General features: G+C 59.9%; 1 protein-coding gene across 1 annotated transcript; it reads left to right on the forward strand.

Annotated features, from left to right (window-relative positions):
* The first annotated feature begins 15 nt into the window (after nt 1-15).
* Nucleotides 16-15,104, forward strand: ZNF653 (zinc finger protein 653). Its single transcript, XM_059059771.2, has 9 exons — nt 16-314; nt 3,578-3,621; nt 5,569-5,784; nt 11,054-11,665; nt 11,805-11,985; nt 12,090-12,201; nt 13,320-13,434; nt 14,306-14,405; nt 14,679-15,104. Exons 1-9 carry the CDS (start codon nt 16-18, stop codon nt 14,854-14,856), a joined length of 1,857 nt encoding a protein of 618 aa, XP_058915754.1. The 3' UTR covers nt 14,857-15,104.
* The last annotated feature ends 2,141 nt before the right edge of the window (nt 15,105-17,245 follow it).

A 17,245-nucleotide genomic window follows, 5' to 3' on the forward strand; every position in this document is an offset into this window, starting at 1 on the left:
ACCAGGGAGGGGGGGATGGCGGAGCGGGCGCCGGAGCCCGAGGCGGAGGCGGAGGCTGAGGCGGGCGCGGGCGGGGAGGTGGCCGCCGAGGAGGGCGCGGCGGGCCGCAAGGCGCGGGGCCGCCCGCGGCTCACGGAGTCGGACCGGGCCCGGCGGCGGCTCGAGTCCCGGAAGAAGTACGACGTGCGGCGCGTGTACCTGGGCGAGGCGCACGGGCCCTGGGTGGACCTGCGGCGCCGCAGCGGCTGGAGCGACGCCAAGCTCGCCGCCTACCTCATCTCGTTGGAGCGCGGCCAACGCAGCAGCCGCCACGGGTGAGGGGGCCCGGCCCGATGGAGGGAGGGAGCGAGGGAGGAGACGCCCCCATCCCCCGCTGAGCTTGGTCCCGCCCCCTCAGCCCCCCAGGGCCCCGCCCCTGGCACCTGTGAACCCCGCCCAGCGCCCCGACTGCCCGCCTGGGTCTCCGACTGCTGGTCCTGGGACGCGCCTGGCTCGCGGCCCCGCCTTCCGTCGCTCCGACTGCCCAATCCTAGAATACGCCCAGCCTCTCGACCCGCCTCCTGGGCGATTGGCCCTGCCCCCTAGAGCTCTGGCTGCCCAATCCTGGTACGGGCCCCACCTCCAAGCATTCTAACGGCCCAGTCCCTGGAGGGGTGGCCCCGCCTCCTGAGGTCTGAGGGGCCCGAGGTCCCTGCTGGTCCCCGGCATCTCACATGCCTCATTCCCTAAAACTCCCACAATGAAGCCTGGGGCTGTGACTGGACACCCCGGGTCACCCAGCCCTACCCCTCATGAGACTCCAGTGACCTACCTGGGACTGCGTGTGGCCCCATTCCCACACTGGAATGGGGCCACTGCGGAGGCCCCACACTCCCAGAGCACCCCTCACAATCCAGATCTCACTCCCCTAAATCTCTTGGCTCTTGCGGAACACCTCTGCCCAGGGAGACTCAGGTGAAGAGGAAACCCAGAGTTAGCTGCTCAGGTGCAGGGCAGAGGCCTCTGCATAATCTCAATCTCGAGAAAGAGCAGTATGGAAGGAATTTTTCTGTTCTTGCCTTATAGGTTGATGTGATGATTACATGAGTTAAAATACAGCAGAGGGCTTCGAACAGTGCCTGGCACAATGTGAGCAGTCCGGATATTAGCTGTTATGATGATGTTTGTTTCCTGTCACAAACAGTGCTGCAACAAAACCCTTGTTCTGTCCTGGTTTTCACTTGTACACATTCACATGTTTCTCTCAGGGGAGATTCTGAGGGCCAAGAATCAACCAGAACCTGCTGAATTGTACCCACCCCCTCCCCAGGGTGGCAGGCTAGTTTATAGGCCCAAGAGCAGGGCAGGGAATGCTGGGAGCTTATAAAACTTCAAGCCAGTGTCCCAGCTATTGGAGTTTCTGATTCAGTTAGTCTGGGTGGCGTTGCAGACCCTGTATTTTTTTCTGAAGAGCTTCCAGGGAGACTTGATGTACAGCTGGAGTTGAGAACCACTGACCAGAGGGAGCCCCTGGAGGTTCCGAAGCTGAAAGTGGTATTTACAGAAGCTTGGCTGGCTGAGCTGGAGGTGTGTGGGAGCTGTGCAGGACTGGGGCAGGGGCACTGAGACAACCCAGGCAGTATGTGACAAAACCTGACCCTGGGGCACATGAGTAGTCGGGAAAATACACTAAGGGGTATTTATTCCTCAAACTGCATGGCAGTTCTGTGTGGGAGGCACTGTGGTTATCCCCACTTCACAGATGGGAAAACTGAGGCCCAGAGGGGCCCAATCCTGCTTGAGGTCACACAGCCAGTCACTAGCAGAGATAAGACTTGAACTCGGATCTGACTGACGCCAAGTCTGTCTCCACCGCGATGTAGCGTTCCCCGCACCCCAGCCGTGGCGAGGCAATGAATGGGTGGAGGTGGTCACGGGTGTTTGGCTTTGGGTTTGGGTGAGGATCTAGGCAGCCAGCCTGGCCCCTTGGAGGGGAAGTGGAGCCTTGGGAGGGGATAGAGGCTCCCGGGATGGTACAAGGGGACATGTATTCCTGGGCAGAGGGCAGAGCCTGGGCAGGAGCCCCGAGGAGCTGTCCTGGGCTAGACATGAGGTGCTGGGGCTGAGGATTGCTATCAGGCTGGACAAGAGTCAGTTAGGGTGGGCAGTGGAGCTGAGGAGAGACCCTGGACTGGCTGTCAGGACATTGGTGGCAAGAGCGTGGCCCCAGCCACAGCGAGGAGACCCGTGTTCCAGTGCCTGGCTCTGTGATAATGTTGACAGTCATAATGGTCATCGTTACCATTTGCTGAGTAATTCTTAATTACCAGGCTCTTTACAATGCATATGAGCCCATGCCAACCCCATGAGGAAGGTACTGTTATCAGCCCACACTACACATGGGGAAACTGAGGCACGGGGAGGCAGCGTTACTCACCCAGGGTCACAGAGCCTGCTGCTGTGGCTTAGAAGAGGAAGAGCAGGGAAGCAGTCTGAGACAAGTGGGCAGACCCTGAAGCATGGTGGCAGGAAGGCAAAGGGAAGCCCTAACAGGTCCAGGAGAGATGGCTCCAAAGCACCTGCCTGGAGGCTGGGCTGGGCCACAGCTGAGTGGGCCACGTGGGGTCAGGAACCTGCTTGGCAGATCTGGTGGCCATCCTGGTGTGGGAGGCCATGGGAGCCCCTGGCCTTAGGGTCCGACCCTGCCCTGGGCTCCCCAAGGCCATGTCTCACTGGGACACACAGTCAGGGTATTGGGACCCAGGCAGAGCGGGGAAGGCCCTAGAGGTAGGCGGACATGATGGCGTGGCCTTTAGGCTTGATCTGGCTGCAGGGTCAGGACCCTCATAGAGCAGGCAGTTAGGGTCCAACCATCTCCCCAGAGCTCTGGGCCAGCCTCAGGGCCAGGATCTGCAGGTCCTTGGAGGGGGTAGTCCAAAGTCAACTCCATGACTGTTCTACTGGGTAACAAATGCCCACAGACTTAGTGGCTTTAAAACCCCACAGATTTATCGTCTCACATTTCTGCAGGTCAGGAATCTGGCACATTTTAGCTGGTCAAGGTATCAGCACGCCACAGCGTCACCTAGAGGCTCGCCCAGGGAAAGATCTGCTTCTAGACTTGTTCAGAGCATTGGCAGAATCCATTTCCTCCGGGCTATACGGCTGGGGTACCTGTGGTCTTGCTGACCATCAGCTGGGACTGCTCTCAGCTCCACAAGGCCGTTCTCAGGTCCTGGTCCCTCACAGGCCCCCTCATGCTCTCAGCCCCCAGTCTCTGACTTCAGCAGGGCCCTTTTAAAGGCTCCCCTGATTAGGTCAGGCTCCCCGAATGAGCTCCCTCTTGATAAGCCACTCCCCAGCCACGGGACCCTGGGCAGGTGGCTTCACCCTCAGGGCCTCCGTTTCCCACTCCGTGAGGTGGTTGATGATAGTAGACTCCTGCCAGGGCTGCTGATGGTGCAGGAGAGCCCAAGTGAAGGGGCAAGGGAAGTAGACCTGGCCTGGGAAGCAGGAGCCCACATTCTACCCCAGCAGGATTGGCATCTCATCATCAGGCCCCAAGCTCACTCCCCACTGCCCCCTCTCTCTGTTACAGGAAGCCTTGGGAGCAAGTCCCCAAAAAGCCAAAGCGGAAGAAAAGTAAGTGGGGCTGCAACCAGGGTGGAGGTGGCGTTGGGAGTAAGTTGTTTTGTGGTTGGTTCCCTCCCTCCCTCGGGGACCACTTGTGGAGGGTCCGCATGTGCCAGGGGCCGTGCAGGCTGGGACAGACCCAGCCCTGCCCTCCCAGAGCCCACAGTCTCATAGGAAAGAGGGGGGACAGGCTGAGCAGGGCTGTGGTGGGGAAGTAGAGGCACGGGGGTGCCCAGAGGAGGGGTCTGACCCAGCCTGGGTCGGGGCTGGGCATGGGATAGGAAGGGTTGGAGGGGACCCGAACCTGTGCTGTGCGTACCGGGGGTACTCTCATCATCCCCACCTGACACAGAAAGGGTGAGTCACCGCCCCAGGCTGCACAGCCAGAAAGTGGCCGGGCCAAATTGCAAACCCAGGGCCATGCGTCTCCCGAGGGGTCCCCTTTGTTCCTCTCCTGCCCGGTGCGTGGGAGTCAGCCGGGGAAGAGCCAGCAGAGCACGGGGAACAGCTTGTGCCCAGGCCTGAAGGCTGTGTGGTGCGCCAGGCTCAAGGGGAGCCGGCCGTGGGCGGTTGGAGCAGAGGCTGCAGTGCGTACTCCCACCCCCTGACCATGACCCCTGAGCCCTGGGCTGTGGGTCCCAGGCCATGTCCAGCAGGGTGAGGGCCGGTGGTCCAGGGACGGCCGTCTGATGGCAGTGAGCCTCTCTACTTACCACGGTGCTCAGAGGCAGAAGCCGAGCTAAAAGTGAGACCCGCAGGCCCAGAGGTGTGGGGAGGGGGATGAGGGGGCCCGAGAAGTGGCTGCTGGTGTCCCTGTGGTCATCACTGGGTTGGCGGCCCCAGGCACCATCCCTAGGCCCAAGGACCTTTCCTGGGTCCCCCCCCCACCACCTGTCATCTCCCAGCCCGGAAGGTCAGGGACACACCTTCAGAGCTGAGTGAAGGGCGAGGGGCAAGGCAGGTATCTAGAGGAAAAGGGCACAGCCCTTGCTGAGATCCTGAGGCAGGGCCATACTTGCCCTAGTTGAGGAACAGGGAGGAGGCCCTGAGGCTAGACTGAAGTGATCCAGGGCAGCAGTAGGAGGAGGTGAGCGCAGGAGGTGACAGAGCAGAAAACACAGGGCCTGGTGAACCTCAGGGAGGACTTTGGCTCTTACTCCCATTGAGGTGGGAGCCCTGGGAGATTTTTTCTTTTTTTATATTGGCTGCATTGTGTCTTCGTTGCTGCGCACGGGCTTTCTCTAGTTGTGGTAAGCGGGGGCTACTCTTCGTTGCAGTACGCGGGCTTCTCATTGCGGTGGCTTCTCTTGTCGCGGAGCACGGGCTCTGGGCGCACGGGCTTCAGTAGTTGTGGTGCGTGGGCTCAGTAGTTGTGGCTTGTGGGCTTAGTTGCTCCACGGCATGTGGGATCTTCCCGGACCAGGGCTCAAACCCGTGTCCCCTGCGTTGGCAGGCAGAGTTTTAACCACTGCACCACCAGGGAAGTCCGCCCTGGTGGATTCTGAGTAGAGAAGGGATGTGGCCCGACTCAAGTGTTCAGAGGCGCCCTCTGTCAGCTGCCGGGGGCAAGGGTGAGAGCTGGGAGACTAGGGAGGGCCGAGGGACTGAGCTGGTGCAGGCGGGAGACGCTGAGTTGATGAGGATGATTATAACTGTAACTAACAGCTGACAGTCGTTGCGTGAGCACCTGCCATACACCAGACTTTATTATGTGTATGACTTGACTCAAACAATGAGGACATTCCCTGCCAGTCTCTGTTGTGTCCAGGGCGCGTCTCACATCTCTGAGCCTCAGTTTCTTCATCTGTAAACTGGGGACAGGCCTGGGTAATACTCAGTAGGGTGTCTCAACCCCCAGAGCTATAAGACCCCTGTGGTTCTGGGGGCCGTGCTGCCCGGAGAGGGGGGTAGGAGCGAGCCCTGCCCCTCATGCCCGCCCGTGCCCCGCGTGTGCAGGGCGGCGACGCAACGTGAACTGCCTGAAGAACGTGGTGATCTGGTACGAGGACCACAAGCACCGCTGCCCCTACGAGCCTCACCTCGCCGAGCTGGACCCCACCTTTGGCCTGTACACCACGGCTGTGTGGCAGTGCGAGGCTGGGCACCGCTACTTCCAAGACCTGCACTCGCCGCTGAAGCCGCTCAGCGACTCCGACCCCGAGAGTGACAAAGGTGGGTCTGCGGGAGGAGGGCTCCCAGCAGCCTTCGGTGTTTGGGGCTCTACAGCCCCTCCTGGGCCCTGCCAGCCTCAGGCCAGCATCGCGGACCTCACAGCAGCTGACGTGGCCCTGGCGCTGGATGGCCTTGCAGTCTTTGAGTCCTTGCAGAGCCCGAGAGCTGGTCCCCGTTTTGCGGAGGGACAGCCAAGGTGCGGCGCGGTTTGCCCATCTGGGCCTGAGGTCAGTCGCAGGCAGGGCTGAGGTCCAGGAACCTGGCTCAGCAGCTGGAGGGACAGGCAGGTGCTGGGCCTCTCCTGGCCTCTTTGTCCCCCTTTACTTCCTCCGGCCCTCTCTCAGGTTCTGGCCTGTCTCTCGCAGCCTCATCCTCTTTTCCCTCCCTCCAGCCTGTCCTCCTTCTCCCTACACCCCGTTCTCTGCTCTTGAGCTTTCTCTCGTTCCTGATCCTCTCCTTTCATCTTTCTGTATTTCATCCTCTCTCTCTCTCTCCTCTTTCACATCTCCTTTCTTGTTCTCTCTTCTTCCCACTGTCTTTCCTCCATCTCACTCTCTCACTCCCATTTTCATCCCTTTCTCTCTCCTCCACACCATGGCCCCACCCTCCCCATCTCTCACTGCCCAGCCCCACCCCTGCCATCCCACGTTGGTCACACACACACACACACATGAGCTGGAGTCCTTCTCAGGACTGGGAGGGACTCATTTATGAAGGTCCAGTTGGCCCTGGTAGGGGAGCAGAGGAGATGCCATGGGTGGTGAGGGGCTGCCCGCCTGCCTCGGGGGCTTAGCATCAGGGGGAGCACGGGGCCCTCTGCCAGGCACCCTGCCGGAGCTGAGGGTGGGGTCAGTCACCAGGGCTGAGCCCGCGCTGGCAGGCATCTCTGAGCAGGTGGCATCCCAGCTGGCCGAGGGGAAGCCGTGGGCGAGAGGTGTTCCAGGTGGGCACCCCAGCCAACGGCTGTCCCGTTGTGTGTCAGCCAGGCTCCCAGTATGCAGCCAGCCTCTCGGCCGTCTTGTCCTCCCGACTCCAGACCCTGCCCCAGACCACCCTGAATCCTCCTCACAGCCCTGTCATTAGCAGTTGAGGAAACCAAGGCCCTGAGAGTAATGTGACTGGCCCATCTGGCACTGGGTCTGGCTGGGATGGGGGTGGCACGCAGAGGAGTCCCCTGACAGCCCAACCCAACTCTGATACCAGTGGCCTCTGGATCTGGGCTCTTGGGAATGAATGCTGGGATCAATTAGCCAGATCTGCTTTGGGCACTGGCGGGGGGGTTGCTGTGAGGGAGTGGCTGTGTCCCTGTCCCAGCCTGGTCCCTCAGCAGCACCCTCACCAGCTCTCTGCCGAGGGCGGCCCTGCCACCTCGCATTCAGTAAGAAGGCCTCGCACCAGGACTGTGGGAGGCCAGTGGGTGCCCTGCCAATTCTGTCATTAATGTCATTATCAACTGGCAAGAAGTCCAGTGTCGGCTTAACAGCTGGACACTGTAATTGGGGATCCGGGCACAGGCCCTGGCCGTGCCCCCAGCTCACTAGGCAACTGCCTCCTCCTTCAGGGTGGAGCCACGGGGCTCAACCCACCCTGCAGATTACAGGGTGTTAGAAGGAGGGGCGATCCCCCTACCCTGCCCCTGCTGCTGCCCCAGGGCTGAGTCAGGGTTGGGGTGTTAGGATAATAGCGATAATGGGAAACATTGATAGGGTGCTTACTGTAAGTTCTACTGTCCTATTTACTCATTAAATACCCCAAACACCCCCTGAGTAGGTACCAAGTTATAAGGCACGCCCCCTTCACACAGCTGGAGGAGTGGGAACCAGGATCCCACCCCGGCGGTCAGGCTCCAGAGCGTGCATTCTCCATGTGACCTTCTGGGAGTGTAGAACACGTAGTAGCCAGACAGCATACCCCAACTGTGTCACGAGTGTGTAACTTAAGGGACAGTCATTCATTTTTCCTGTCCCCAGTTTCTCCCTGCTTGCGGACGTTAGCACCAAACACCTAGGTAAGATGCCAGCCCTCTTGGCCTTCATCACAGCCTCGGTCATGGGTTTATTCATTTTTATAAACATGCACTCAATGTGTACCAAGCAGCATTGTGTACCTGGGCACTGGGGCCTGTGCACAGGGACCCCCATCCTTGTGGAGTTTACGGTATAAAGGGGAAGCAGACAGTAAACAAGATAAACAAGTAAAATCTAGAGTGCAGTGGAAGGCGGTAAGTATTGGGGGGAAAATAAAGGAGAGAAAAGGGTGCTATTTGAGGCCAAGTGGTCAGAGGCCTCCCTGAAAACATACCATTTGAGGAAGGGTCTGATGGAGGTGAAGGAGGGAGCCCACGCAGGTGTCTGAGAAAAGAGGGTTCAGGCAGAGAGAGTGGCGAGTGCAAAGGCCCTGAGGCAGAAACCTGCCTAGTGTCCCTGGGCACAGAAGAGAGGTCAGTGGGGCTGGAGAGGAGGTGACAGGGCACATGTTCAGGCTGTGTGGCCATGGTGAGGGCTTTGGCTGCTATGCCAAGTGAGTTGGGAAGGGCATTAACTGAGGTAAGGCCAGCTGCCAAGATAGATGCACCCCAGCTCCTGTGACCTAACACAGCTCACTTCCCCCGCCCCGCCGCCCCCGCATTCTGGTGAGACTCAGCTGTATCACACACCTAATGGCAAAGGATGCTGGGACATGTAGTCCACCGGGTGTCAGGAGGAAGAGACGGGGGTTTGGTGAGCAGCTGGCCTATCTCTTCCACAGGAAGCGATGAGCAGATTCTCAAAGAGGGACGTGACCTGAGCAGGTGTTCACAGGCTCCCCCTGGCCAGTGAGGGGAGGACAGACTTGGGGGTGGGCAAGGATGGGAGCAGGGGCACCCAGAAGAAGGAACTGCATGGTCCCGACAGAGGGCTGGCGGGGCCATGACCAGGGTGTGCGGGGGAGGTAGGAGAAGCCTTCAGCCTGGGGATGTATTTTGGAAGCAGCACCAACAGGTTTTGCTGACAGATTGGAAGTGGGTGTGAGAGAAAGGGAGAAGTCAAGGAGAGCCCCAGGACTTTGGCGTGAGCAACTGGAAGGGCAGAGCTGCCGCCCGCTGAGACGGGGATGTCTGTGAGCCGTGCAGCCTTTCTCTGAGTGAAGATTCGGAACCCAGAGTCTGAGATGCCTGTAGGACCCCTCAGAGGGAGCAGTGGGGCGTGATGGGCTGCAGCTCCGTGGGAGGTCTAGGCAAGACCTGTCCACTGGAGACACCAGGGTATGGGTGGTGACAGTATAATAAAAATAGATGCAGACAGACCTAGGCGATATTGCAGGTTTGATTCCAGACCACCGCAATAAAGTGTATATCAAAATAAAAAGAGTCTCACAAACTTTTTGGTTTCCCAGTGCATATAGATGTTTACACTATACTGTGGTCTATTAAGTGTGCAATAGCATTGTGGGGGAAAAAAAGGGTACATTCCTTAATTTAAAAATACTTTGTTGCTGGGGAACTCCCTGGCTGTCCAGTGGTTAGGACTCTGCACTCCCACTGCAGGGGGCACGGGTTCGATCCCTGGTCAGAGAACTAAGATCCCGCATGGCCAGTATGCTGCTCGGCCAATGATTGATAGATAGATAGATAGATAGATAGATAGATAGATAGATAGATAGATAGAAAGAAAGTTTTTTAAAATAAATAAATAGGGCTTCCCTGGTGGCACAGTGGTTGAGAGTCCGCCTGCCGATGCAGGGGACACAGGTTCGTGCCCCGGTCCGGGAAGATCCCACATGCCGCGGAGCGGCTGGGCCTGTGAGCCCTGGCCGCTGAGCCTGCGCATCCGGAGCGTGTGCTCCGCAACGGGAGAGGCCACGACAGCGAGAGGCCCGCGTACCGCAAAAAAAATAAATAAGTAAAAATAAATAAATAAATAAATAAATAAAAATACTGTATTGCTAAAAAATGCCACCATCATCTGAGCCTTCAGTGAGTGGCAATCTTTTTGCAATAGTAACATCAAAGTTCATTGATCACAGGTCACCATAACAAATATAATAATAATGAAAAAGTTTCAAGAATTACCAAAATGTGACCCAGAGACACAGAGTGATCAAATGTGCTGTTGGAAGAATGGTGCCATTAGACTTTGCCTGAGGCAGGGTTGCCACAGACCTTCAGTTTGTAAACAGTGTTTGTAATGAGCCCCTTTCGCAAGAGGCCCCTTGGGAACACACCTGAGTCTAATTAAGTGACTCAGGAAGGGGCCCCTAGATAGCTTTACGATGGGGGCTGGTCCCCAGAAAGGCCAAACCCAGGGTTAGAGGGTGGCAGCTCTCAGCCCCACCCCCAGCCCCCAGGAGCAGATGGGGGCTAGAAACTGGGTTATAAAAACTCTTTTGTTTATTTTATTTATTTATTTATTTTGGCCACGCCGTGTGGCCTGCAGGATCTTAGTTCCTCGACCAGGGATCGAACCCGTGCCCCCTGTTTTGGGAGCGTGGAGTCTTAACCACTGGACCACCAGGGAAGTCCCTATAAAAACTCTTAAACAGTGGTCCGAGAGCTTCCAGGTCGGTGGACACGTTGAGGTGCTGGGAGATTGACATGTCTGTAGAGAGCATGGCAGCTCCGTGGCAACCCCCAACCTCCCGCTGCCCCCCGACCAATTACCTTCCCTTGTGTATCTCTTCATCTGGCCATTGCTGAGTTGTATCCTTTATAATAAAACTGTAATCAGAAGTAGAGCACTTTCTTGAGTTCTGTGAGTTGTTCTAGCAAATTACCAAAGCTGAGGAGGGCGCTGTGGGCACCTCCACTTCATAGCCGGAAGTACGGGTGACCCGGGACTTGTGGCTGGCATGTGAAGTGGGGGCAGTCTTGTGGAACTGAGCTCTTTAACCCTCAGAGTCTGACACTGTCTCCAGACAGATAGTGTCAGAACTGAATCGAATTGTTGGACACCCAGCTGGTGTCAAGGATGAGGGTGGTATGAGCCTGGTGGATACCCTGGGACGAGTGCAGCGCTGAGGAGAGGCCCCAGTGAGAGCCTCCCAGGCCCATAAGAACAGAAGAGGCTGAGAAGGGGCCGCCAGGGAGGAGCCAGGAACCTGAGTGTGGGTCTGGAGGCTGAGTCAGGAGAGCACCTCAAGGAGCAGCAGGGGCCGCTGTGGAGGATATGGACCGAGCTGACCGCTCTTATGGGGGTAGGGGAGTCACAGCGCTCAGCCCCTGGGGAGCCTTCAAGAAATACCAGCTACTGCCGCCACTGTCGTAACTCTCCCCTCTCCTCTGTCACCACAGTGGGCAATGGCCTGGTGGCCGGCAGCTCTGACTCGTCCAGCTCCAGCTCCGGCTCCGGCTCCGAGGAGCCCCCTGAGGGCCAGCAGGCCAAGACGACAGTGGCGATGGCGGCAGTCACCCCCACCAGCCCAGCGGGCAGCAGCGGGCTCATCACGCAGGAGGGCATGCACATCCCCTTCGATGTCCACCACGTGGAGAGCCTGGCTGAGCAGGGCACCCCACTGTGCCCCAACCCGGCCAGCGGCGGGCCCGAAGCCCTGGAGACAGTGGTGTGCGTGCCAGTGCCCGTGCAAGTGGGCCCGGGCCCTAGCACCCTCTTCGAGAACGTGCCCCAGGAGGCCCTGGGTGAGGTGGTGGCCAGCTGTCCCATGCCAGGCATGGTGCCCGGTTCGCAGGTGATCATCATTGCCGGCCCCGGCTACGATGCCCTCACGGCGGAGGGCATCCACCTCAACGTGGCAGCAGGCAGCGGTGCCCCCGGAGGGGGCCTGGGTGACGAGGTGCCCTGTGCCATGATGGAGGGTGTGGCCGCCTACACCCAGACAGAGCCAGAGGGCAGCCAGCCCAGCACCATGGACCCCGCTGCCATGACAGGCACTGAGACCAAGAAAGGTCTGGGGGGCCGTGCCAGTCTGGGGGGTTTGGGGGGCCATGATGGGACCTGGGAAGGGGAGGGCAAGTAATGGCCCCAGAGGAAGCTCCTCAACAGCCTTAGTCCCCACGGACACCCACCCTGTGTCCACCCCCGTAGAGAAGGAGGACCTGCACGTGCTCAAGAAGGAGGAGAAGGAGGAGCCCGTAGCCCCAGAACTGACAGAGCTGGCTGCGACGGTGCCTGAGAGTGCAGAGCCCGAGGTAGAGGCAGATGCGGAGGAGCTGGACGGCAGCGACATGTCAGCCATCATCTATGAGATCCCCAAGGAGCCCGAGAAGTGGGTGCCGGGGCAGGCGGGGGAGAGGAGGGACGAGGAGCGGCCCTCGGGCCCGCAGCCCTCCTGGTGTCAGAGCCCCGACGCCATGGGCCCTTCCCCTCCAGGAGGCGGCGAAGCAAGCGATCGCGGGTGATGGACGCCGATGGCCTGCTTGAGATGTTCCACTGCCCTTACGAGGGCTGCAGCCAGGTCTACGTGGCCCTCAGCAGCTTCCAGGTGAGGCCGCCATCCAAGTGGGCCGGGCGGGACTGCTTCTGTGTCGGGCTGCCTGCGCGCTGGGTCTGGGCAGCGCGGCTCGTGGAGGGCCCCACCCGGCCCCTCCAGGTGCCACTGGCCTGCCTGCCATGCACCCACCCAGCCCCGGCTGATCTCAGCCTCAGCCACAGAGAGGCAGCCGTCACCTCTGTGCCCTCCCCTCCTGCTCTCTAGCCCCAGCCATCCTGCCTCCTCAACCAGCCACGGCCTCTCTCTGCACACCCGGGGGGCCTGCCTGGTCCTGGTGGCTCCCCACAGACTACCCCTCTTCCAGCCGCCTTTGCACAGGCCACCCTGTCAGCTCATGATGCTTCCTCTCCAAGCTCAACTGAGGATGCCCCTCCGCCAGGAAGCCCACCCTAGTCCCCCCAGCCCCGGGTCACTGCACTACCAGGACATACCTGCCGTTTGCCCTCTGAGGTCTAGACGGGGTGCCCCGAGAGCAGAGACAGGGTCCCGTCGCATCCCCACTCTTGGTGCAGGATGTGGCACCAGGAGAACTTTGAATTTGCCAAGTCATGTTTTCATTAAGCACGTGTTGAGCACCTACCGGGTGCCGGGCCCCGTGCCGGGCACTGGAGCAGTTGTGCTAGTGAGTTAAAGAATAAAAGAACAAAAGAATGAATGACTCGGGGGCTGCCTGCTCCAGGTGCTAAGGGCAGCTCAGCACTATGCAAAGTGCCACTGTGGGGCTGACAGCCCTGGACTCCGGTCCTAGCCCTGCCACTGCCCACCTGTGAGACACGGGCCAAACCACTAAGCCTCCAGAGCCTTAGTTTCTGCATCCACAAACTGGGCTCATGGCTGAGCCCCTTCCCATGGTTCTGACAAGGCTGACTGATGCCCCAGCCCAGAGCCTGGCTGGAGCAGGGGCTCAGTAAGCTGCTCTTTGATCCCAATTGTGCCCCTGGCCCCCAGCTCGGATCTGGGAGTCCCTGCCCAAGGGCAAGGGCACCCCTCTTCCTCTTCCTCTTCCAGGGAGGCCAGCCCTAGCTGGCCCTCATCTGTCCCCACCCTGGAGAGCTCCAGAGGCGGGCCCATGGTACCCGCAGCCCCACTCCTGCCCCTCTTGCCCCCAGAACCACGTCAACCTTGTGCATCGGAAAGGGAAGACCAAGGTGTGCCCTCACCCCGGCTGTGGCAAGAAGTTCTATTTATCCAACCACCTTCGGCGGCACATGATCATCCACTCAGGTCAGGCCGGGGAGGGGCTGGCAGCTTGAGCCAAAGGCACAGTGGCCTGGGCCTGGGAGCTGGGGCCAGGGCTGGGGCAGGCAGGGTGAAACCCAGACACGGACTGCCCCTCTCTGAGCCTCCTCCATGTCCACCACAAGGGCTGGTGTGAGACGGTGGAAGTAAAGTGCTTGACTTAGTGCCCACTGGGCACCTCCCAAGTAGTCAGTAAGCTGTCGCTACATGGGTCACAGGGACATCTGCTCTTCTAAGTCATGTGGAGCTGGGCAGGGGTTGGCTGTCTCTTTCCCAACTTGGCCCTTGGCCTCCCCACTTCCATGAGCAATTCTCACGTGGGACTCAGTTCCAGGACTGAGGGGGGACAGTGGACCCAGGTGGGCAGGGTGGGGAAGTGAACTTGGGACAGGATTTCTGTTCTGTCTGCTCCAGACGCCTCAACCCAGGACACAGGGTTCAGGCCTCACAGGGAGCGCTGGTGCCTATGCCCAGCAGGAGGGCACGGCTTCAGATTTTTCGAGAGGGCGGAACTTTGGATTTTTATGTGAGATCGCCCCAATACGTGAAACATTAGAGTCAAATTCAGGCCCACTTTAGCTTGGCAGTTTGCACCCTGTGTCCCTCAGGGATCGGAGTACGCATTCCTGCTCTGCGCAGTCGCCTTCCTGGGCAGCCTCCGAGCCTCGTGCGAGCCTGTAGCTGTCCTTCGTTCTAGCTGCCTTAGCTATTATAGTCGGCATTCTCGCCCAGAGGATGTGGGCTTTAGTCTGCCTGCGCCCAGAGGCCTTGCGCACCACTGGGTCTCGGCAATGCCACAGTGACCCCGCAAACCCCTCTCTCGACGGCGGCCTGCTCAGCCCCGCGTCTCCCCCAGGTGTCCGTGAATTCACCTGTGAAACCTGCGGCAAGTCCTTTAAGAGGAAAAACCACCTGGAGGTGCACCGGCGCACGCACACAGGCGAGACGCCTCTGCAGTGAGTGACGGGCTTCCTGCAAGGGGCTGGGAGGGAGGGCATCCGGGGCTGGACTCTCACAGGGCAGCTCCCAAGGGCGGGCGACGTCCCCAGCGTTGCATCTGTGCGGTTTCCCGAGTGCTTCCACCCCAGATGGTGCCCCACCTTTCAGGGGTCTGCCCAGCCTTAGTGGTTGGGTCCCGTCCCCGAGGCGGCCCCTCCCCGGTGCTGCTCCCTTTTGCCCCGCCCTCTCTGACCCCGCCCCCCCCGTGCCTCCCGCGTGCTCCCCGGCAGGTGCGAGATCTGTGGCTACCAGTGCCGACAGCGCGCGTCGCTCAACTGGCACATGAAGAAGCACACGGCCGAGGTGCAGTACAACTTCACGTGCGAGCGCTGCGGGAAGCGCTTCGAGAAGCTGGACAGCGTCAAGTTCCACACGCTCAAAAGCCACCCGGACCACAAGCCCGCCTGATCCACCCAACCACTGAACGCCCCTATTTATTCATCCCATCGGACACCATGCCCGAGTCTGCCAGGACCGGGCCAGCCGCGGCCAGCCGCCAGGACCTCGGGCCAGGAGGCGCCTCTGCCCGGCTCCAGGGCTGGGCCCTCAGGGCAGGTCCCCACCCCCACCCCGCCCGAGTTTTGGAGCTGGCACCTGGGGCTGCACTGCTGGGACTGTGTTAAGAGAGCAGAACGAGATTAAAGAGCGAGAAAGGAGCTGCTCTTCCCCTAGGCCTGGATGATTGGGGGAAGGTGGGCCCCTCTCTGTCTCCAGCCTGGTTCCTTCCCGAGAAAGGCGGGGTCAGGGACAGATGCCCCTACACACCAGACAGCGCTCCTGCCCTTTCCTGTCAACCTCCGCTCTGCCTCGGCTACCTGGGCCTGACAACCCTGAACACCCCCTCCTCTGACAGGGTCAGGTGTGGAAGGTTGGGGGCCCTGGAGGCTACTGAGCATGTCCCAGGTCTCAGGATCCTGACTCCCTCTCCTAATCCCTCATAGAACACTCATTCCTCATTCTCAGAGAGCTCAGGGTCCAGTAAACCCCCAAGTAAAACATCTACGGCTGTGACAAGCGCGGTGCAGAAAATAGAATGATATGCTAGTTCCTGGGAGTGCTGTTTAGCTTGGTGGTCAGGGAGGGCCTCTCTGGGGAGGCCTTTGAGCATAGACCAGAATGACAAAGAGGTTCCATCCCTGAAGAAAGATGGGGGAGGCAAATCCCAGGTCGAAGGAACAGCCAGTGCCAAAGCCCCGAGGTGGAACGGGCTCGGCGTGTTCCTGGAACAAGAAGAGAGACGGGGGAGGGGATTTGGCAGCGGCGGGGCGACTGCCCTGGCCCCATTTCCCAGAGGATGATGCTGAGGCCGCCTCCTCCTCCTTATGCGGGCCTTCTGGGAGAGGGACAGGGAGCGATTCCAGGCCACGCGGCCGCCAGATGGCGCGCAAACCTCGTGGGCCCTGGTGGCCGCAGCCACGTGACTCCGGGGACCGCAGCCGCGAGCCAGGGCACGTGCCCGGGGGAGCTCTATGGCGCCACGCGTAGAATGGCCCCGCCGGCCCCTCACCAGCTCGTGGGGGCGGGGCAGCAGCTAGGCTTCATTTTATTTTTCGGACTGGGAGCTACCCCAGCCGGGGACGGATGAGTTGGCGAGGATGAGCGAGTCCGGCTACTGGGGCCGCCCCCGCGAGTCTCCCCGCAAGGCTCAGTACCCTTTCGCTATCCCCGCACAACCGAGAGCCAGCAGTTTCCATGGGAACTGCAGCCTGGTCTGCGCGCCCAGGAGTAGCTTCCTTCCCGGCACAAGCACAATTTCCGACCCGACAGGAGCGAGGAGGAACACGGGATGGGGAACAAGCCATCGCTCGGAGTCCCCGGGGTCGACAGTCAGGTCGCCCTGGCAAATCCAAGAAGGGACAACCGGGGATCCGCATCGCCACCGCCCAGATTGCGCGGGCCATTATGATTGGCCTTCCCTTTCCATCGTCGTGGCAGCGCTGTCTGCTGCTCGCGCTCCCATTGGCTCAATCTCGAAGGCATCTTCCCTCAATTGGTCCTCTAGGGGGCCATCCCTGATTGGTCAAATTAGGCTCTCCTCGCTGGGTTTGATGGCACTCTCGGACAGTCTGGAGCTTAAAAGGGCGTGCACGGACGAGGACAGAGTTTGGATTACGACTCTCGGGTTCGGGGACTCGGGCTACGCAGCCCTCAACGTCCTGGACAGGGCCGTCGGACCGCTGTCTGTGGTGCTGAAGCCTCACTCAAAGGCTCCCCTAGTGTTCTAGTGAGAACACCTCCTCGCGCCTGGTGACCGCCCCGACAAAAACGTGCACTCGCGCCCGCAGACCAGAGGAGACTGCGCCACCCCCTATAGCCTGACAGAAAGGTCAGGTCCCGCTTAGCAGAGAGGGAGCGGAACTCACAGGCGGACCAATCACGAGCCCGGGAAGCCAGGACATTTACATGGCAAAACCGTCCACACGAAGTTTATGGGGTCCGAGATGGCCCGATGGTTTCCTGGGTCTTCAGGGCACCGAAGGGGTTTGCCTGGAACCCTAAGCCCCAAACTTCTTCACTCCCTTTGGAGCAGTGCCCCTGCACTGTGGGTTGCCCATTCCCCACCCCCCCTTTAAACCTTAGAGACACCTAGCCTGCTCAAAATCCACAGGGTCCCAATTCCTTCTGCAGGCTGACTAGGTCCCCAGCCACCCCCACCTTCCTCCCTTGCTCTTGGGACTACATATGGTCCTCCGAAACGTGGGGACTCAGGCCTCTGCTCAATGAAGTCTAGGTTCCTCGTCCCTCTGCAGTGCTCTTGGTGGACAGCACCTCCTGAAGGTAGTAAAATCGAGCCATC

This window comes from Kogia breviceps, chromosome 4, assembly GCF_026419965.1.
Source record: "Kogia breviceps isolate mKogBre1 chromosome 4, mKogBre1 haplotype 1, whole genome shotgun sequence".
Classification (NCBI taxonomy): domain Eukaryota; kingdom Metazoa; phylum Chordata; class Mammalia; order Artiodactyla; family Physeteridae; genus Kogia; species Kogia breviceps.

What these genes read in the sequence shown, in the direction of transcription:
- ZNF653 (XM_059059771.2), top strand. Translation starts at nt 16, where the DNA reads ATGGCGGAGCGGGCGCCGGAGCCCGAGGCGGAGGCGGAGGCTGAGGCG. An exon ending in TGGCCCTCAGCAGCTTCCAG is followed by an intron (nt 12,202 to 13,319) that starts GTGAGGCCGCCA and finishes TCTTGCCCCCAG; the next exon opens with AACCACGTCAACCTTGTGCA. An exon ending in GCACATGATCATCCACTCAG is followed by an intron (nt 13,435 to 14,305) that starts GTCAGGCCGGGG and finishes CGTCTCCCCCAG; the next exon opens with GTGTCCGTGAATTCACCTGT.